This window comes from Branchiostoma lanceolatum, chromosome 1, assembly GCF_035083965.1.
Source record: "Branchiostoma lanceolatum isolate klBraLanc5 chromosome 1, klBraLanc5.hap2, whole genome shotgun sequence".
In the NCBI taxonomy this organism is placed as follows: domain Eukaryota; kingdom Metazoa; phylum Chordata; class Leptocardii; order Amphioxiformes; family Branchiostomatidae; genus Branchiostoma; species Branchiostoma lanceolatum.
Genome location: NC_089722.1, coordinates 16,533,052 through 16,555,218, shown reverse-complemented (window position 1 = coordinate 16,555,218; position 22,167 = coordinate 16,533,052). Strand labels below are relative to the sequence as shown.

At 37.1% G+C, this 22,167-nt stretch overlaps 1 protein-coding gene across 18 annotated transcripts in view; it reads left to right on the top strand.

Moving 5' to 3' along the window:
* Positions 1–22,167, top strand: part of LOC136438017 (intersectin-1-like) — a 67,084-nt gene that overhangs the window by 29,553 nt on the left and 15,364 nt on the right. For 5 of the 18 annotated variants that reach the window (XM_066432759.1, XM_066432644.1, XM_066432648.1 and 2 more), the window contains 19 exons: positions 488–574; positions 1,327–1,416; positions 2,094–2,180; positions 3,110–3,157; positions 4,142–4,254; positions 4,639–4,769; positions 5,451–5,562; positions 6,423–6,569; positions 7,789–7,847; positions 8,343–8,431; positions 8,834–9,018; positions 10,403–10,477; positions 11,323–11,373; positions 11,817–11,864; positions 14,489–14,519; positions 14,710–14,831; positions 16,833–16,982; positions 18,402–18,462; positions 19,261–19,446. In XM_066432759.1, coding sequence (XP_066288856.1) covers positions 488–574; positions 1,327–1,416; positions 2,094–2,180; positions 3,110–3,157; positions 4,142–4,254; positions 4,639–4,769; positions 5,451–5,562; positions 6,423–6,569; positions 7,789–7,847; positions 8,343–8,431; positions 8,834–9,018; positions 10,403–10,477; positions 11,323–11,373; positions 11,817–11,864; positions 14,489–14,519; positions 14,710–14,831; positions 16,833–16,982; positions 18,402–18,462; positions 19,261–19,446 — 1,872 coding nt within the window. The remainder of the gene's footprint in view (positions 1–487; positions 575–1,326; positions 1,417–2,093; positions 2,181–3,109; positions 3,158–4,141; positions 4,255–4,638; positions 4,770–5,450; positions 5,563–6,422; positions 6,570–7,788; positions 7,848–8,342; positions 8,432–8,833; positions 9,019–10,402; positions 10,478–11,322; positions 11,374–11,816; positions 11,865–14,488; positions 14,520–14,709; positions 14,832–16,832; positions 16,983–18,401; positions 18,463–19,260; positions 19,447–22,167) is intronic. The other 13 variants (XM_066432772.1, XM_066432710.1, XM_066432778.1 and 10 more) reach the window with 11 other exon arrangements.

Genomic DNA, 22,167 nt, shown 5'->3' with positions numbered 1-22,167 from the left:
ATTCCAATTTCAGCTTTGATGCCTCATTTTATGCAATGCACCTCTTTGATTTAGACAGTATAATTTCAGTAGCAAAATTACCTTTTGCCATGTAATATATGGATTGATATTGAGAAATAGTTTTAATAAATGAAAAATATAACATTACTTATGATCAATATGACCACACTTTTTAGGTATGTGCAGGCCTTTATAATCTATCTTGGTGGCTATTGAGTTTTACAACTGAACAAATAGTAAAATTGGGAGTTAAAATTTGTGAATGGGAATAGTGACCCAATTTTTTTTTCAAAATGGGAAAACAGGACAGGCTATTCCGAGAAGCAACAAATTAAATTGGCGTGGCCTGATGGTTTAAAGCAGTCTGTGATTAACTGTTGATAATCATAGCATTTTAGCATGATTTTGCTTTTGCATGATGACTTGTCATAATTTCTTAAGTGCATGTGATTTGCCTGTGATAGTGCTTAATGCATTGCTTTTACAGACGGCGATGACTTCTTTGCACAAGCGTTCAAATCCCAAATGAATGCTTTCCAATCAGCGGCAAGCTCGCAGAAGAAACCAGTAGAAAGTAATCTTATTTTTCCTTTGCATTGTGTTCTTTTCTGTACATGTTTTGTTGTATGGAACTGATATTAATCATTTGGCAATTTAACGTTTGCATGTTTGTCTGTTACGTATTTTCCATTCATTATTACAAACTAAGATTTAGGACATAAATTCGCTCAAAATAACAGAAAGTGTTGCCTATATGGCCACTTGTACCATCATATATAATACTACTAACAGTGCATACACACTGTAGCATGTTCATCTATTCATACATAGAATTTTGACAAATATTATCTTGTTGATGTACTGTAGTTATGAGATTTGAAGTAGGATTGAATATGTTCACTTGTGCAAAAAAACACAATGGGCCATTGGAAAAAAATTTATATCTTAGTTTCCATTGAAAATTGGATATTCTTGACTCAAACAAGTCCTTACAAAGTCTGTACTTTGGTGCACACAGTTTCAGGGAGTGAACAGGGTCAGGTGCAACTTTTCATCCCAGTCTAGTCATTGCATGGATATATGTACTATACATAATTATAGATTTATATTATGACCTATGCATCTATGCTCCCTGAATTTGATATCTAATAGCAAAGGATATGGAAATAATGTATTGAGAATGATTTTAATTTTTTAAAAACTTTAATATCAATTGTGACTTGCGGTAACATTTTCTAACAAATTTATTGAAAAGCATGCATAGAAAAATATTATGGAGAAATCTATTGATAAAACACTAACCCCTGCACGGTACCTCTCTTTCAGACAATGCAGATTTCTTTGCAACTGATGCTTTTGCAGGTGGTTTTGATGCTTTTCAACCAACAAGTATTACCCCAGAACCTGCTGCCAAAAGTAAATATCTTACTAATTTACTGTGTGCTGTGGTTGATTGTACATTTACATACTAATTATCTAATGTGTGATATACTGTGTATTGTCGTTATAGTGCATTGTCAATAGTTTTACACTGTGGCTTCTCTTTCAATTGAAAGTATGTGACAAATACATGTCACTGTGTAGTTTGGATTTTTCAATGATGATGCTTTAGATTAAGGCTTTGGCCACACCAATTTAATTTCTTGGTTAACGGAATTTAAAAAGAAATGCTAGATTGGAAAATCAACATGAAAACAGAATCTCATAGGAAAGTGTGTACTTTGGTGTACACAGTATCAGGGAATGAACAGGGTCAGGTGCAAGTTTTCACCCCAGCCTTCGGTTTAATGATGTCCTCGTGCTAAAATTATTTTTTTTTTAATCTGTTAACCAAGAAATTAAATTGGTGTGGCCTAAGGCTTGGAATGCTGAATGCTATCATACTAGATGTGTATTAGGAAGAATGTGTCAATGAGTATACAATTGAAATGGTAGGAAAAAAGTGTCAACAATTGTTGTTATTTATTCCCACAATTAGAGTCGATAGCTTGTTTATTCTGCCTATTGTGGTTCTGATTGTTGTATTTTTCAGTTTCCCAAATTTTTTGTTCCTCTGACTTTTGTTCCCTTCTTGTTCTTTGTGTGTTTTGTAGCAGACAACGAACAGTTGTCTATGGAGCCTTTGAGAATAGTGGAACCAATAGACAATATTCCCTCTCCAGTAGAGCGGCCTCCAGAAAGTAATTTCCACTTTTCTTTTATCACATCGAATCTCCACCAACTTGCACAATGTCTTCATTTCTTTTTTTCCTCACTCATTTTAATTTTTCGGTCTAACTTTTCCAGGGTGTAAGGTTTAGGTTGTTGATAGTGACTGTATTCTAATGTTTATTATGCCATGCTTACATTGTCTTTCATTCACAGTGACATAAAGCTTGCCCAAGCTTACAATTTAGTTGATTCTGTATTCAGCTCTTGCTGCTTTTAAATTTTACCATTAGGCAATAACTTTGTAGTTTTGTTTTAAAGACTTTGGTCTGTTATTGAGAGTCTCCTAATCTTTTTATCTGCCAGTTAGAATTAGAAACATTCAAGACCTGTAAAAATAGAACTAACAAAACTTGTTTAGAATTGAGTACCCAAAATGGTTGAAAATTTTGTAAAATATTCACAAACCGCATAACATGTCTGCAACCTTTTGGTATTGTTTTAAACTAAAATTTTCACATAGGGAAAGGCATGGAAAATTGCAGTGTTTCTTACATATTATTAGTGAAATACATATACGATCTGGGAAATTTCAGGCATACATGTAAGACTTATATATAGTTGTTAAAAATCTCCAAGAAAAAAAAAACATTTCGCATTCAAAAATTAAGCCACCAAATTTTATCAACTTTACATTTTGAGAAAACATCATGATCAAGACTATTTTTAAATTAATATCAGCAGCAATTTCAGGCATACATGTAAGACTTAGTTCATTATTCAAAAAATCTCCAAGAAAAAACAACACATTTTGCATTCAAAAATTTAGCCACCAAATTTTATCAACTTAACATTTTGAGAAAACATTATGATAAAGACTATTTTTTATTAATAAATAAATTTATTATATCAGCAGCAAGGGTGAATGGATAACCTGGTGTATTTACTGTTTCACTCACAGTGGGTCTGGAAATGGAATCAGTCACTCATCCTGCTCTGAACTTTGGAGGTGTGGGGCCTTGTACTTCTCTTGGGCTGGCTGACTGGCCCCAGAAATGGGACCTTTTGAGCCCCTTTGCATGGCTTGATTAACCACAATTCTACCTCTGCTCTGTGCAAACCATGATTTCCTGGGATTGATAGTCTGGTGTTAACACTAGAGCTGTGTACCAGTACAGTGTACCGATGCAGTACCATGTACAGTCAATTAGGTACAGGTCCAAAATACCTGAACCCTGGTGTACCAGTACTGTACCATACTAATCAGGTCAAGCCTGACTCAGGGGATGGCCACGTCAGATAAAATTACTATGAAATTACCGTGGCAGTGCACTAAACTTAAGCCACTTCTATACTATACTCCAGCACATAAAGCACATTTGCAAGGCTCGAGTCAAATTTTCATTTGTGTTTTGATAAAAAATAATACCTAGCACAATTAGATATTATGTTTTTACCAGTTCAAACATGCTTTTGTCCTTATTGAAAATCTACAATTTTGTGAACAAGTAGTTTAGGTACAGGTTCAGGTCTGGACCTATACCTAAACCCGTGTACCTGTACATGTCCCTGTACTTTAAGTGTGTTTAGATACACAGCTCTAGTAAACACTAATTCATGAATGAGTGGTGTCATCACTGATCTTAATACAATCTGTCGCTTCCAGGACTCTTTTTGTGTTGTACTTCTAATACATAATGCTAACACACTTAGACTGCTTGAATGCATTCAATTGAAACAATCACTTGTAAAATACAGTAGAGTAAGAAAAAATGCTTGTGAAAATGCAATTTGAAACATAACTTTAGAAACTTTCAAGTTTGATCAAATGGCATGGTGTGGCACTTAACCAGAAGCAGTGGTCCTAAGCATTCCACCTTAACCTTATTATATTTTACTAATCTGCTGCAGTGGTGAATAATTAAGTCTTGTAACTTCAGAGGTAATCTTTAAATGACTGTAAGACTGACAGTGTTATGTTTGTTCTTTCCAGGTCCATTGTCGCCAAAGGAGGGGGGAGGGAAGCTGTTGCGGTACCAGGCTGTGTATAACTTTGAGGCCAGGAATGATGATGAGATGTCACTGGAACGTGGAGACATTGTCTTGGTAGGAAAATTATTTAAAAAGTTAAATCCAAAAGCTTAGATTGTATTCCTTATGAGTTGTTGTTTGATCAATAGTTGTGTACATTGTACATGTGTTACACTTCTGTATGTTTGGGACCGCATAGTGATGTCATCCCCCGTGATTGTACATAATGTAAATACTTTGTGTTTTGGAATGCATCTCATTATTATGTATAAGCAGCGACACCTGTGCTGCATTACTATGTGAACCAGTCAGAATTGCCTTGAAGAAGGTGACAGATGGTCACCAAAACGTTGGTGGAATAAATCTCTTGGTTATGTAAAAAAGAGTCTTTTTATTCAATGTAGACTAAGTGTACCGTTATTGGATGAACAGGACTGAATGTGTCGTTCTTTGTTTCAGATCCCAGAAGTCCAAGAAGATGCCGAGCCCGGCTGGTTAGGTGGTGAGTGTAATGGGCGAACTGGCTGGTTCCCAGCAAACTATGTGGAAAGACTCCCTTCTGAGGATGGTGATGTGGAGAGGCCACTCAGGTACTCATGTCTATTTTATTTCATTTGTTTCGTGGTATACAGGGTACAACAGCCAAGGCTACCCGACTAGCAGTGGCTATTGTAACCTTGCTGCACAAATACATTACATAATGCCGGATAAAATGATCATTGAAATACACAATACAATTGTTACAAAAGCAAAAATGTAAATGTATCAGTTGCTTGTGCAACTTTTGTAATGTAAATCTAATTTGAATTTGATGTTCACAATACTATAAATGCAAGGATTCAATTTCGCGGAGAGGAAAAATGGAGTGTTCGCGGTGGTTTTAAGTTCGCATTTGAAACAATAGTAGCACTACTACAGTCACATAATGGAAACACTTTTTGCTGTGATTCTAAGTTCGCGGTAAAGAGTTCACCGCGAAAACTGCAAACATAGAACCACCGCAAACTTTTCTGCATTTGATTCAGTATTTTGTACAAAACCCATAGTTTGAATAGGCTACAATTGACATGACAGTCATACTTGTAGTTCATTGAGTCTTACTTGCATAGCAGTATCTATGTTTTGATTTTCTTAACATAAATGAAGTACACATGAAAAGTTTATAGCCAGTGACTGTTACGGTTGGACCATTTAATGGAGTAAAGTTTCATCATTGTAGACCTTAACCACAAGAAAAATAGAATGACAGTAGCCCTGTATTTGTCTCACAGCCGCATCTCTGAAGATGTGGCCGAAGTGGAACCAGAAGACACATCCAACCAGATGACGAGTCTTGGCGTGTCCCAGCCCGAGGCAGAGGCACCTTCTCCAACACCTGGTCAGGTACGGAATCTTATTATATAATAACATCTTGGGCCCAATTTGTAGACTACAGCTTTTTTCTGGGTATAAAAAGAAATAAAGCATAGTGTGCTACATAAGTCTACTACAGTCCCTCCGAGGCTGTAGTACAACACTTCAGCGGAGATTCTGCGAGACTTTGAACCGGGTGTTATAAAGAGAAACTGTAGTTGACTACAATGTTCGAAGGCAACAACCACAACAACCATGTTCGAAAATAATTGTCCAGAAGACCTCTATGGGCACAGAGCAAAGAAATGGCAAGATTTTGAGGTTTGGGGAAGATTAGATAATGTTGTTAATTCTTATTATCATATAACAGGTGTCGTCAACCAATCAGAAGGCTTCGGTCCTTCTTTTCCCATATAAACCCGCATTTGTGGGTCTGTAATCTTCATATAAACCCGGTATTCAAATTTTTGACAGCGGGGCAACCAGCACACTCAAAATACATTCTAAACCTTCTATAGAACCCTGTGTGATGCGTAACACCCGTAGCAAACGTTTTTGCGGCCCAGCTATGACACAAAATCAAATACTGCACACAGTACTACTAACTACTACATGTATATGGGCAATGGCGATATGATAATAACGTTAATGACTCGCTTTCCTTCGGTCTATACGGTGTGATAAGGCATGGTCGTTCCTATTTATATAACCACCTCATAAACTGCTTCGCGACCTCGGCACTTGATTCAGTGGTTATAGGAGCGACCATCCCTTATCATACCATATAGACCTCAAGGCGGGTCATTAACCCTATATTCCATGTATGTTTAGGACAACAAAATGACAAAGACTCCTTTGTCATACATGTACGTGTTCTTTGAAACTTACAGGGACAGGCTGCACCTGAGGGTCTCCAGGCACAAGCCCTGTACCCTTGGAGGGCCAAGAAAGATAATCACCTCAGCTTCAACAAGAACGACATCATTACAATCAAGGAGCAAGCAGAAATGTGGTGGTCGGGAGAGCTAGATGGCAAGGTACACAAAGCAGAAAATTTAGTGTGAATTATTATATTTTCATTGTGGCATCTGTGTGGCAGAGCATCCGGCTATGAACCAATGAGACCCAGGTTCAATCCCCAGGGATGTACCCAGACATGTCCGGACATGCACCCAGACGTTGTGCCCTTGGAAAAGACACTTACCGTAACACATATTTCCCATGTTCTAAGCCCTACAGTAGGGGGTGGGTTGGCGTTAGGAAGGGTCTTCGGTCGTAAAAACTCTTGCTAGAAAAAAGACTTGCACTTGATGAGGAGTCTGGGGGCTCCCCCATCCATGTGCAAGCACGTCCAACCCCCATATGATGGGGAATAAAAGACGTTAAAATGGATAGAGAGAGAGAGAGATTAGGTTGGTAAGTCACTGAATAAAAAGACTCTTTGTACACAACCAAGTGATTTTGTCAACTGATGTTTCGAGGACCATCTGTCACCGTTCTCAAGGCAATTCTTACTGGTACTTTGTGTTTAGGAACACATCTATAAGCAGCGAAACCTGTGCTGCAGTGCAATGTGAACCGGTCAGAACTGCCCTGAGAAAGGTGACAGATAATCACCGAAACGTCGGTAGAATAAATCACTTAGTTGTGTACAAAGAGTATTTTTATTCACTAAGAAAAATTACTAAAAAGTCTGAAATCCTGCCGACCAGTTGGGCAAAGTGCTTGAATTGATAAGAACAATGTAAAGACCACTCAATAGAAAGTATCATTTTGTGGCATCTTGTGGCGCAATCGGTAGGGTGTTTTGCCCAAACGCCCACAACCGAGAGGTGCCAGGTTCGAAATCACCGATATGCTTCAATGTTGTGCCCTTGGGAAAGGCACTTTACACAACTTTTCTCACTTCACTCAGGTGTAAATGACTACTTAGCTTCGGTTAGGGACGTCCCTCGGATATAGGACGTTAAATTGAGGTCTCGTGTTTGAGGAGAGCCACACCTCGAGCATGTTAAAGAACCCACTGCACTCATCGAAAAGAGTAGGGGGTCCTTCCCGGTGTGAGTGCATGGTTCAAAACCTACAGTCCTATGACTGTACATGGGTTCGCCCTTAGTAATAGCCTCTGGCTAGTTGGGCAACCCTTGCATGTACATGCTGAACCAATTAATGAATAAATAAATATCCTTTTGTTGTGATGACATCATGTGTGTGACCATCTTCTGTTGGATTTCATGACTTTGGTGTCTGTTTCAGGTGGGCTGGTTCCCAAAGTCCTACGTCAAGCTGGTCTCTGCCCCTGCAAAGAAAGCTAGGTAAGAACATTCCATATTATGTAGTTCTGGATGTGCACTTTTTTGTTTTAAAAGAAGAGACCCCTAGCATATGTCATGATTATTGCAGTATCATTTCTGCAAGTGTTGCATTGTGGATGTATATTCTAATGTTTTTCGCGTTGGCCAGCAATTCCATCTTCACATCATTGATCTTTGCATTAACTTTTTATCTGACATATCAATTTGCTTTAAAAAAAGTTATTTTTTGTGTTGGGTGCACCAATGCACCTATTTCCAAAAATGAATTTTGAGCCCTGAGAAGAGACCCCTAGCATACATGTGATAAAATACTATGTGATGATTACTGCAGTGTCATTTCTGCAAGAAAAGTGTAGTTGCATCATAGCTGTATTTTTTAGTGTTTTTCTGGTTGGCCAGCAATTCCATCTCTACATCATTGATCTTTGCATTAACTTTTTATCATGACGTATCAATATACTTAAAAATTTTCCTTTTTTTTTTCTTCTTAAACAGCCCTGGTTCACAACCATCCACTCCACTAGGACAGGCCCCGACCCCTCCACCCCAGGAAGCCAAACCCTCAGTACAGCCAGCAGGAACAGGTCGGTACTATACAATTAACAAGTCTCAGACTTCAATTTTGTAATGTCACTTTATCACAATGCCATGCTTACCTTGTTGCTTCTCCAAGCTAGTACACAAAAATTGATTACGAATTTGATTTCAATAATAATGCTTACTATGTTGTGATCTTCATTCTCATCTGTACTGTGTGAGGTTTACAGCTAACTTGTCCCATTTAATACTAGGAGATTAACTTGTTGAAAATAAGACTTAACCCATCCCTAGTACCCACAGTACTGTAGATTCAGAAATGTCCGTGGTGGTTTTATGTTTTTGCGGTAAGCTCTTTGCCTCAAACTTAAAGCCAGTGCAAACTTTTTTGCCCTCCTACCCCCTTGGATACTTTGGTCTCAAATCAGAACTTGGTCTTGCTTTTCCAGAATGCATCGCGTTGTACACATACACCTCTGGTGAGCCCGGTGACCTGACCTTTATGGTGGGTGAACTCATCCTGGTCACTAAACAAGAAGGAGACTGGTGGGAGGGCAGCGCAGGGGAGCGTACCGGCATCTTCCCCGCTAACTACGTCAGGTTGAAGGAGGAGCAAGACATACCCACCATCACGGTAGGTTTCTTGATATCATCATCAGCTTGTCGTGAGAGTATCACGGACGAACATCACCCTCCTCCTCCAATCCAATTTTAACATGGATGGAGTTTTATATACAGACTTATACAAAAATGCAACAGGTACCCATTGTGGTGTTGGAAGGCCCTTTCAGTTTTTTTAGACTGATATAAGTATCTTTCGTATTATGTTGATGAATTTTAGATATCCAGGTAATACGATATGCCAATTAACAGTTACTCATTGACAAGCAACTGGATATGATTTTGGAAAAATCATATAAAATCCAAAATCATATCCAGTTACTTGAGTAACTGTTATTTGGTGTATCGTTTGTATTGCATTACAAAATACATTTTCAAAGTATCTATAATTGACTTTTTGTGTCAGGTCACCTACATGTACATGTATATGTACAATGTATATCCGCCATCTGAAAAGATGTGCCTAAAGATATGTCCAGTAGAATTAATTCAATTGATATAATGTCCCCCAAGTATAATGCACTCAAGCTTACAATGTATCTAAACAGTACATATGCCTGTGGAGGTGCTGCACTAGGGATCTCTCAAACAGTTGCAAATTTGTTTGCAAAGTGGCAGATATATGACATTGACTCAGCAGATGAATCATCTTATTCAAAGTGGTGTAATTTCAACAGAATTATGAAAAGTTTTTGGAAAAATGTTTTTTTGTTGTATTCATGTTGCATTCTTGTGGTTCCTCCCAGATAACCCTTGCACTGACAGATGAGGTACAAATGTATATCCATTGCAATTGTATTGCTGGGATTCTCACTGTGATTAGTATAAATTATAATGATAAAACTTAGAAACAAGACAAAGGTGTAATCATCTCCACATTATCATAAATCAGTCATCACTAAACTACAGGGGAAACTCAAACTTGAAGAGGTGCTTAATATTGTTTTAGGTGAAAATGGTGGAACTGGAAGGACACTTTTTATCATACATTATTTTTGTTTTACTCATATACATCTCATGTGATTTTACTTTGGTGTCTTTTCACTTAATATGTCTTCTTCACATACAAATGTACGTTGAGTAGACATGGTAGTATCAAATTAATAAATAAAAGTAGCAGTTGCAGATATCAACGTTGTTAGTAATACACATTGCTTTTTTAAAAGTTGGCTGTAGAAAAGACAGCCTTTAGGGTACTAAAGGTGAACTTTTCTTATAATTAATAATGACTCTTCCGTAACCTTTTTTTTCCTCTAGAGTAGAAATGTCACAACTTTGACTTTGTTCTAGACATAGCTCTGCTGGGTGTCAATGTTGTCTCAAAATGTAACATCTCTCTAGATCTCTTAAGCTGTTTGTTAACCCCCTCTACTTCCATCTCTTACTGCTGTTCTCAGACTACGGGTGATGAGCAAAAGGACATAGCACAGGACATAGCACAGGACATAGCACAGGATGCAATGGCAGCTGAGGTTCGGAACTTTCCCTGCTTCTTATACTAACATTAACAAATCTATTCTACATCCTATCATTAAATAATCAATTACAAACTGTTCAGCTGTGTAGTAGTAAAAATCATTGCTGTAAGAGCTGCATTTCAAGAAATTCTGTATGGCAATGTGGCTTTGTCTTTGACTATGACAAAGTTTTTTAAAAAAGCAAAGATCTAGATCTGAATATAAGGCCGCACCAATTTTATTTGTTGCTTCTCGGAATACCCTCTCCTGTTTTTCCTATTTTGAAAAAAACAAACAAAATTGGATAACTATTCCCATTCACAAATTTTAAGTCACGATTTTACTATTTGTTCAGTTGTAAAACTCAATAGCCACCAAAATAGATCATAAAGGCCTGCACATATATGTTATACTTAAAAAGTGTGGTGACATTTTATCACAAGTTAAAATTTTTCATTTATTAAAACTATTTCTCCATATCAGTCCATATTTATTACATAGAAAAAGGTGATTTTGTTACTGAAAGTATACATTTAGTCCTAGACCAAAGAAAGGGGTTCATGAAATGAGCCATACAAAGCTGAAACTTGAATAATCCTCTTATTCTTTATGTCATGTAAACCCTTATCTTCACCCCAGACTATTTGCAAAAAATTTATTATTAATTTGTTTTCGCCCTGTCGCTCCAATTTTTTTCTGAAAAAAATCTGAGAATCAACAAATAAAATTGGTGTGGCCTAAGTTAGGAAAATAAATAAAAAATTGTGATTATTGGACCTGTCCAGTGAATATTGATTGTGATTGGACCACCTAAAACAGAGTTTTATGTAAATACAATGATGTCATCTTGATGTTTTCAGGATGAATGGGAGAAATTGAGAGAAATGGAGGAGATGGGTGTTCCTTTTGAGGTTTAGTACTGAAAATTGGTTGTTACAAACTTAACCCAAAATAGGATTGATATAACACCTCACTACTAAAAAATGTTATTATATTGATATTCAGTCATCAGCAGATAATCTTGTTGTCTTCTATGAAATCCTGTGTAGTATGTAGTTTTCTAACACCTGTCTGAAATCGAGACCTTGAAGTAGCTACTGTACATGTATCCTCAGTAGTTAGACTCAACAGATAAAATGTCTTGTTTTCAATGAGTATTCTGCTTGTAATCTGCCTTTGTTAAAATCTGTGTATTTATAAGAACGTATAAGAACAACTGAGCTCTTTGGATGTAGAATCTCGGTGATCTCCTTTTCCTTGGGTCTGTGCTTTATTTAATCCCAGACTTCCTTTCCAGCTTATTAACATAAATATGTGTTGTTTCCCTGCCGTCCATATGTATGTAACAACTTAGGAGGCCACCCAGCAGCAGCCTCCACCAAAGCAACCCATGGAAGACAATGTAACCATCCATGCATTTTCTTAGACTGCCTTTAGGATGGATATACATGTAACACCTTGTTGATATCCGAGCATTTTATGAGGCTTGAAAGCTGGAAATATTCTAGTTGCTGTAATCTTTATGAAATTGACATTTACCGGTAATGCCACTGTTTACCACAGTGACATTTGCGTGCGGATTTCTTATCAAAAGTGCTCAAAAGCGGCACAAAAATAAGCTACATGTACATGGTAATCTTTTAGTTAAAATCAAAAATTATAACAAAACATAAAAACGCAAAAATTTGACGGATATGCAGTCACTCTCACATTGGTCGAATTGTGATAGACAGTTAGGATCAGTCTATTACTATTAGGGCTTGGATTTTCTACAATTCTCACCACACAACTACATCGAACTTTGCTCCTTTTATGTCGATATGTACATGTGTAATCATGGTATAGTGTTATTGAAACTTACTATGTGTAGGAATGACTAGAAATTGGAGTTTTTTATTCAAGTTTCAAGCCTCATAGAATGCTCTGGATGCCTTTAACTTTAATGGGTTGTGTTCCTCTCTTTGTTCATCTCTTTGTAGAGCTGTGAGATCTTTGCACTTGAATTGCATGTCTTGAACAAAGAAAGGAAATATTTATTTAGAATCTGATATATCAAGTTGATTTTTAAAGAACTTTTGCAGGATCATGTCAGTTTCACCAAAGTTTTTGCACCAACTTAGACGAAACTACATTTAAGAACACCACAACATTATAAACAACTTACTGCAGCAAAAGCTTGAGCTTGAACAGCTACATTGCAATCAGTCTAGTCACTTCACTTCATTGTCTATGAACCTCATCTTTAGTGTACTGCTTCACTTGCCAACTGTCCAGTCATATTTTTGTTTTTGATTAGTGATTAATTGCAAGGATTTGCCATGATTGTATAAATCAAATTATCAATTATTATAGACTCTAGTGTATAGAAAAAAAAATCCATAAAAATATAACAATTTGATTATTACGGTTTTAAAGATTGTCAGGTCATTTGCATCTAGACTATAGTAATTTTCGCCTATATTTAAGGTACCTTACTTTAATAATGAATACATACAGAAATGATGTTAAACTTAAAGTCATCTGTGTTTGCTACTTGAAAGTCTCTTCTAAATGTATTCTGTGAGAGAATTCGACATCTATAGTGACAGGACAAGCCTTTTCTCATTATAACAGCCTCATCGGATTATAATTGGTCTGTCTAGTCCACTTACAGGCCAGATGTGTTTCACTTTGGACAGTAAAAACACTGTAAGAAGTAATCCTTCAAGACTGTCCCTTCAAAGGCAGTACTGCTGATTAGATTTCACTGGAGTTGAGCCAAAAAAAGCAAACATCTATCCCTGACAAGGAACACTGTCTCTTTGTTGCATTGTTAGTAGGAATGTTGGAGAAGTCACCAACACTTAAAGGCAACCAAAGCAATATTAGGGACAAAAAAATGGAAATAAAAAAGACGCTGAAATCTTTATTGTAGTGACGTTTACTAACACTGTCTAGCACATTTGTGTAATAACTTCATGAGCATTTTAAAACCGTGCAAAAACATGCCATACGATAAAACTGCTTAGTTAATTTTCAGTGAGTTCTCACATCACAACGCAGTCATATTTTTGCATCATGGACGTCGCTATTGTGATAGTGTTGTTTGAACTTACTAATCATGACATTGTCTAGAAATGACTAAATAAATTTGACCCTCAAAATCCGAATTTCGGGCCCTAATACTGTTTGGGTTGCCTTTAAGAATCTGTAGTGACTGTAAGTTGACATTAAGATTTATTCTGAAGAGAAAATGAAAAAATTGAATAAGTCACTCAAATACCATGTGTCACTGAAGGGAAATGTTATCATTGCATATGGACTGATTAATCCAAATTTTGTATTATAATAGTGATCCTTTGTCCAACAAATTGAGTGATAGGTTTTTCTTGACTCCGAGGTACATTGCAGACATACTTGGCATGTCTCTCTGACAACACCCTTAAGCTTACACCTCTCACTCCTTAAGATTTATACTTGAAGGTGCCTGCCTTGCTGAGCTTCCTGTTAGCATTCCTGAGATAAACCAAGAATACAGATTACCGTGAAAGTTTCCCCTAGGTGTAATCTGAGAAATGCCAGACTTTGTAATCACACTAAGTCTTTCAGTCTTTGCATTCAAAACTTCTTGTAAGGAAACATGTTAGCTTAATAAGCTATTTTTTGTATAAAAAGAAGTATGAACTCAAGTTAATTTTACACTTCTTGCAGAAGTATGAAACACAGCTCAACAAAAATGAAAAATGAGCAGCGAAAACATATATTCTGACTCCTATGTTGTCAACTGATTACCTTGAGGAAGTGTTTTGGAGTGTTGAGATGGTCCCCACAAGACCCCTAAGGTTAGACATGATGAGATTGTGCTCTTATAGAGCAGTAGAGCAAGTATGAGCCTGGGTAAGAAGGCTGTGGCGTCCCGTCTACCCAAAGTTTTCCAGGTAACTTACATGTGTACGTGTATGGTGGATATCTTCTATTTTAGATTTAGATGATTGAAATATTGTTTTTGGTCAGTTGTGGTAGACTAACCGAACTTTTTTTTTCCAGATAACCTCCACAAGGTCAACAAAGAGACCAGGTATGTGCATGTGTTTATATTAAAATTGTCTATATACCAGACATCTTTTCATATTTGTTAAGATTTGGGTAATTGTGATGCTATTTTAGAAGTTCGTACAAATGTAATTCGTGTAATGTATGGTGTAGCTGTGCTTATAACCGCCTAACACCAGTAACATGATGATGTTATTCTGTGTGTTTAATTACAGAGATAGCCCAGGTTTTAGCTGCATACCAGGCACAGGGAGACGAACAACTGTCCCTGTCTCCGGGACAGTTCATCAAGATCAAGAAGAAGAGCGGCTCAGGATGGTGGGAGGGTGAATTGCAGGTATGAACAATTAGGAATTCATTATCTTCTTTTCTGCTTTTGTCTACTATTTTTTTTCTTGATTTGTTAACTGTAACTTAATTTTAGCTGATTTAACGGTCACTATTCAACAGCTAAAATTTCATCACCGCAAATATTTGAGACAGTAATGTTTGTTCCTACCGTTAAGATTAAGTACCGTGACCTACTCCATTTTCCCCTAACAGCTATATTTTCCTGCAGCTATATTGAATATAAATTTTATTAAAGTGATTTACAGGACTGGTATTCAATCATTTTATTCAACATTTGTTTGTTTGTTTGTGCCTTTATTTAGTCTCGAAAATGCTCTATTCTGTCATCAGGGCCGCTTTTCATAGATTCTATTTGTAAAAGTCCTGAAACTAGTCTGTGTTAAACTTTATATTTTTACTCAAAGCTTAGGCCACACCAATTCAATTTCTTGGTTAATAGAATTTTTGAAAAAATGCTAGATTGGAAAATCAACAGGAAAACAGAATCTCAGAGGAAAGTTTGTACTTTGCAAATTGGTGCACACAGTTTCAGGGTGTGAACAGGGTCAGGTGCAAGTTTTCACCCCAGCCTTCTGTTTTCATGATTTTGTTTTTGCTAAAATTAAAAAATAAAATCTGTTAACCAAGAAATTAAATTAGTGTGGCCTAAAGTCCTAAAACTAGTCTGTGTTTATATTTTCAAATTTGCTCAAAGCTTATGCCAATGCCCCACTCCTTTGAACTTCAGTATAAATAAACAGTGCAACTTGTCGTACAATGTCAATGCTAGAGAAAACACAGTTGAAAAGTTCTGAAAGTTATTGCAATGGCCCTGAGTTTGTTATTGGAAGTGTTGGCAGTCTGCTCAAGCTGACTGATAAATATTGTTTTAAAGTTACCATTAAGTGTTAAATTGGCTCAGGTCCAAAAATATCAACCGAGTGCTGTTCCAAGATGTTTTGGTAGGTGATGCCAAATTGTAAATTCTGTAAGTTACATGTATCAGCATGTATACTAACTTAAACTTTAAAGCAAAAATGAAGCTGCCTTGAAAAAGAATGGAAAATAAATGGGAGAAAAGCCGCCATCTTACCATATATAAGAAACACCTCATACATGTAACTTGTACTACAAAACTTGCACAAATTTGACAGACCTGCATCCAGTTTCTAATTGGTTGAACTGCTTAATGATATTTTGATTGACAGCTCTTTGTATTCCCTAGAGCCCTGATCATGATACATGTACATGTACAATGCAACAAAAGTCGTTTACTGTTAGTAGTTAACTCTTAGACTACAATGTACATTCTCCAGGTTGGTCCTGCCCTATATATATAGTTTGTTCACAAAACGCTCAGTGTGGTATTTCGTTATTCTGTTTAATTGTGCGACATAAAAATCTACAATGTAGTATTTCAAAGACATGCTTGTGTTTGTTGGTAGTCAGGTTGCCCAATCTACGACCACGAAAAAAACTGAGCTGTTTAAGGAGGCCACCATTTTCCATCATATTTTCTCCTTGTTTCAGACAAAAAGAAAACTACTCTCCTCTTAACATCACAAAACCCACACATTACAGAAAAAGTGGGATCATTCGTCTTCCACTGTCTCAGAAAAAGAAGTCGAACCCAATAAGTTAGAGCCTAGACTGTCAGTAGTCAAGACTAGAGTAGTCACATGTTATACTGTTCATCATTGCTGTCCTCCCCATTTTCCATCCTAATTTCTCCACGTTTACAGACAAAAAGAAAACTCCTCTTACCCTCACAAATCCCACACATTACAGAAAAAGTGGGATCATTCGTCTTCCACTGTCTTGGAAAAAGAAGTCAAACCCAATAAGTTAGAACCTAGTGTCAGTAGTCAAGACTAGAGTAGACTAGTCACGTGTTATACTGTTCATCATTGTCTGTCCTCTCCGTGTTACTTGTACTTGCAATTAGGTCACACCAAAACACCTAAGGCTGTAAGACTAAGAGGTTGTATGTGAAATGTTCCATCTGTAGGCACGTGGACAGAAGCGTCAGGTCGGCTGGTTCCCTGCCAACTATGTCAAACTGCTGGGAGCAGGGGGAAGTGGGAAGTCCACCCCCACAGATTCCATCAAGTCAGCATCCCCCCTCACGGTGTCAACTACCCCGACCATGTCTGCTGTGGTGAGTTAGACACTACTGCGACTATACTGATTCTGTCATTATAATGTAACTCATCTGTGTCGGTAGTAATCATAATACAATGCTAAACTTTCTTCCAACACTAAGGTATTCACAGAATAAATTTTCGACGACCACTGTCGCCTTCTTCAGGATCAATAATGACCAGTCACTGCCGAACGTAAACTCGCGAGAGTTACGGACACATGACTTTATTGACTTTATTAAAGTCAGAATACTGGACACTGAGCAGGACTACTTTATGAGAGGTACATGTATAAAGGAGGCCATATACATCAGAGCCACAGCCATCACTCAACAGAGACAGTGGGCATTATAAACTTCCTGGCACATTTGACCAATTGCTGACGTCACGTATCCGCAATGACACGTGTCAATAAAGTCACGTGTTCGTAACTCTCGCGAGTTTACGTTCAGCAGTGATTGGTCATTATTGATCCTGAAGAAGGCGTCAGTGGTCGTCGAAAATTCGATCTATAACGTACAGATTATTTAAGAATACTTACCACGAGGAGAAATATCTAAACATTACAAACTCTCGACACAAAACAGCAATCACAAAACTTCGGATAAGTTCACACAAACTGAACATTGAAAAGGGCAGACACAACCGCATTCCTCTGCAAGAAAGAATTTGTCAATTTTGTAATTTAGATAGAATTGAGGACGAAAGCCATTTTGTTGTGGAATGTACATTATATAACGATGAGAGAAATATCCTTTATACTTATATACAAGATAAGTTCCCTAGTTTTAAATATATAAACAGCACTGAAAAATTCCTATTTATAATGAAACTGAACAAACCATGTATTACGAGTTCCATATCTACATACATCTACAATTGCCTTATGAAGCGAGAAGAAGTCGAACCTGTAAACAGTAGACAAGTATAGATTAGTCCTATTAGACACAGTAAGATATCTCATTATATTTCGTTATGTTATCACCACTGTATGTAGTCCTTTGCTTATCACCATGACCTGTACTTAGCTTGTTTAAGCATAAATGTACAATAAAGGTCTTTCATTCATTCATTATATATACAGTAACTGATTCTGTCATTAAGTTGTTTTTTTCTTGATCCTCATTAGTAGGAACATTGTTTCAGTGCACTTTTGTCTAAAATGGAACATAGTTATCTTCATTGAAACAGCAAATTAAAGTATATAAGTGTATTAGTCAGATACTTCCAGTCAGCTTGTTCTCTCTAAAAGAATTCTATGGATAAGGAAGTCTAAAGAGCATTAGAAATTCAAGAAGAATTGCAACAAATTATTTATCATGACCAAGCCATTATCATAGCACTTATTTTTCTCTGCATTTTTGTTGTCACTTCTTGTTGGGTCCCTGGCTTGAGTTGCAGAGCTAATATGTCTGTTGATTTTCTGTCTTTATTAGCAAGAGGAAAGTGCACCACGTGCTCCACCTGCAGCCTCACCTGCACCAGCTGCAGCTACAAGTAAGTCCTAAGGAGTTAACTACATACGTAGGTCTGATGCACAGTGGCATCAGGATTGAGTTTATTGAGATGCCCTTTAGCCCCATTAGGATATGTGTTTGTATCAAAAAGGGCTTTGATATGTAGCATGATACACAGTCACACGTATCCAGATTTTGTAAGGTCTCAAGTACAAAAAGTAACTACATGTATCTATTCACTTACTTAAGTTTATTGATGAATTATTAAAAACAAAGTTCATCCTCCAGTATTCCTTATCATACTTTCAAGTACTGTCCACATTTACATGTTTCAGTCTAAATCAGTTTCTTTAATGGCAACCAACAAAAACAATATTAGGGCCCCAAAAATGGAAATAATAAAAATGCTGAAATCTTTGTGGTTGACCGTAATAACGTGTACTAGCACGGTTTAGCATATTTGCATAATAACTTCACACTTTGAGCATTTTAAAACCGCGCAAAAACGAGCCCCTTAGTATCGCGAGCCTACAAAAAAACCTGCAACGATTTTCACACTGACGTCATATTTTTGCATCTCGGATGTCACTAAACATTGTGTGTTGTTTGAACTAATCATTGTATAGAAATGACTAAATAAATTGACTTTCAAAATCCAATTTTCGGGCCCTATTATTGCTTGGGTTTCCTTTGTCAACCTACTTAATGGTCTTCTTTCAGCATCAGGAGTCCATAGAAGTTTTAGTTTTTCTACTGGTTCCTGAAAGGTAAGGTAACACTTTGCCTTTACATGTATGTAATGGAAGAACTTTCTGATAGTTAACTTTTTTCCCCCCAGCTTTTGATGTGACAGCCATGTACGACTACATCGCAGGCCAAGATGATGAATTGTCCTTCAAGGCAGGCCAGACAATAACTGTCATAGCTAAGGAGGATGCTGATTGGTGGAAAGGCACAGTGGAGGGCCGAACTGGGCTATTTCCATCCAATTACGTCCGTCCTCTCTCTGACAGCAGTCAGCAATGTGAGTACACAGTTGAATTTGATTAGTTGTTATTAAGTGCAGATTTTCTTCCAACACTTATCTTTCACATACACCTCATTAGGCAAATGTATATTTCTTTAAAGTGTAAGAGTCCAAAGAATACAGTTAGTAACTTTAAATGATCTCAAATTAGCAAGGAGGTTTTAATACCTATAAAACCTCTTTGAAATTAGTGACAACATGTATTTAGATATTTTACTTTTCTTTGGAATGGCTTGAAAATGGCTTGAAAAGCTTGAAAACAAATAAAAGGACAAGGAACGATAAGGACATGATATTATATATTCTTTCCCGTCACATTTTCTTTTCCTACTTGGAACACGACTGTATTTTGTTAAACATTATTTTGCATAACATTCATTTCATACCCAGTGCATTTTCTACACATTATATGTCATCTCCTGAATTGTGATCTTGGTTGTCAGTGAAAGCGACATTCTGCAAATTGGTCAAAAGGGATACCTTTAAAACATCTTGTGTTTGAAATGTGTTGGAATCTTGCAGTTCCTGGAAACAATTAAAGGGAGATACATGTAAACGTTTGGTGATTTCAACTTTAGGCACCTGATTGCAGTTTCAGGTGAAACAATCGTCACGGTGGCAGTACATCTAGAAAATTATGAGATTTTCCTTTGAGTAGTTTTCAGACTTTTTACACCAAATCACCCATACTGAAGTGCAGTAGTTTGGCTGTACTACCATGTCAGTGATATACAAGGGCCATGTTTCCGAAACACGGAAAAAACAAACATTCAAGTCTTCCACACTATTCATCCCCTCATGTCTCTCTCTTTCTCTCCTTCCCCTCTGTAGGAGTGTTGGGGTGCCCTTGCGTAAAGAGACCCACTACTCTATTGCCAGCTTTGGGGAGCTGCTTCTACCTTGAATGCACCAAGACAGTGTAATTGCATTAATCTGAGGCCAGCTTTCCGATGGAGATATTGTTGATGAAATTGTAGTTTCAAACTCGATGCCTGTTGGAAGATCAGATAGGACCTACCAAACTGAATGTCTTACAAATCAACATCATACAAGCAAGAAGTCCATGAAAATTGTTTTATTTTTTCTTCTAGGAAATATTACAATCCAAATTCAGTATCGGAATACACATGGGAAAAAATTCTTGCTTGTTTGTGTTGTCGGCATTCACATTTGGAACCTTTAGCTCTTCCAACAGACGCTGTTTAATGATTCATTTCCAACTGATGTTGTAACGTCGAGCTAATGTGGATGTGATGTTGATTCACAAATTGTGTAAACTGCATGCTGCACCCAAAGTGTACCATAAAGTAGTGGGTCTTTTTTCTGAGGGTTTGTCATGATTGTTTAGCTCCATGTGTTTTTTTTTCTATACATGTTCCCCTGTCATTTGCATGTGTAAGAATGGTTGTGATGATGTAATCTTCGCTGAGAACCTGCCGGAAAGAACCTCCTCCGAAGAAAGACCCACCTTAAGCTATGATTTTGAAATCTCGGACGGTGCACAGATTGACAGACATGTTGTTTTCTGCCACAGCAAATGTGACATTTGTGTTAACTGCTACACATACAGTGATACATGTACATGAAGTTGTGCCACGTGTAATAGCACTGTATACACTGTACTATCGGAAGGTTCAAGATAGATTTGCAAATTTTCTGCCTCAATGAAATAAGGGAATGTCTTTGTGCTTATTTACCCTACTGGTTAATGCTGAAAACATACGGAAAAATCTGTCACAAAGTCAACTTCAATGTACATTTCCATCCTCTCATTTTTATTTGTTTCAATTTGATTTCAACTGAAAATCACAGAGAGGCTACAGACATATTTTTGAATTGCAACTGTTGAATACAGATATGTACCAAGTTTGGTGGAAAAATAAGAATATTGTGAAACAGAAATGTTCAAATTCTAGTTGTATTCTGCAAATTGCACCATTAAATCAAGAAGGCAGAAAAGTTTTACATCACATCACAACATCTCCTACAGAACTGTACCCTAATTTGTTTTAGGAATGAAACACACCAGTGTTAGTATTGTTCTACTTACTACAACCAAAAGAATGCCAAACTTTTGTTCGGACTTACAGTTAGCACTTGGCAACTCAATGTCTACAGCATAACTTAACATACCTCTGCACAGTGCGCCATTGGAGAATGATGCTTGATTGTATGTCAGCTTCTCCTCGAAAAGTTTGGGTTTTGTTGACACTGATGCCTACAGACAAACAGTGCTAAACACTCATCAGATGGTACCAGGGTTTCCATTTTCTTAAAAAGAAGGTGTTTCAAGTGTCTCTGAATGCCCCAGACTTTTTTGCGGATACAATGTTTTTGAAGAAAGATCAGACTTCAGTACAAATTACTGAAGAAAACTAAAAGTAGTTTCCCATATATTTAAAGCCTTGATCTGGCTAAAACAATGTAGGAGATGCGAAGAAACGTCCTTAGTTTAGAATTTGCAAATAATAAGTCAGGTGTCATTCATAATGTGTGGTAACCCCCTCCATCTGTAGCTACACAGATATGCTGTAGTAATGGCATATCAGCAGGTCTTGGTACATACAGAGACTTTGTGGCATTCTAACATGTAGCTATGCAGGGAACAGGCATCATATCAGTGAGCTCGTGGCTTTGTCCTTTTGGACCTCACACTGCTATAGCAGGGGGTACCAGTAGTTAGATAGTTTGGTGCTTGGATAGTACTTGTAGAGAAAG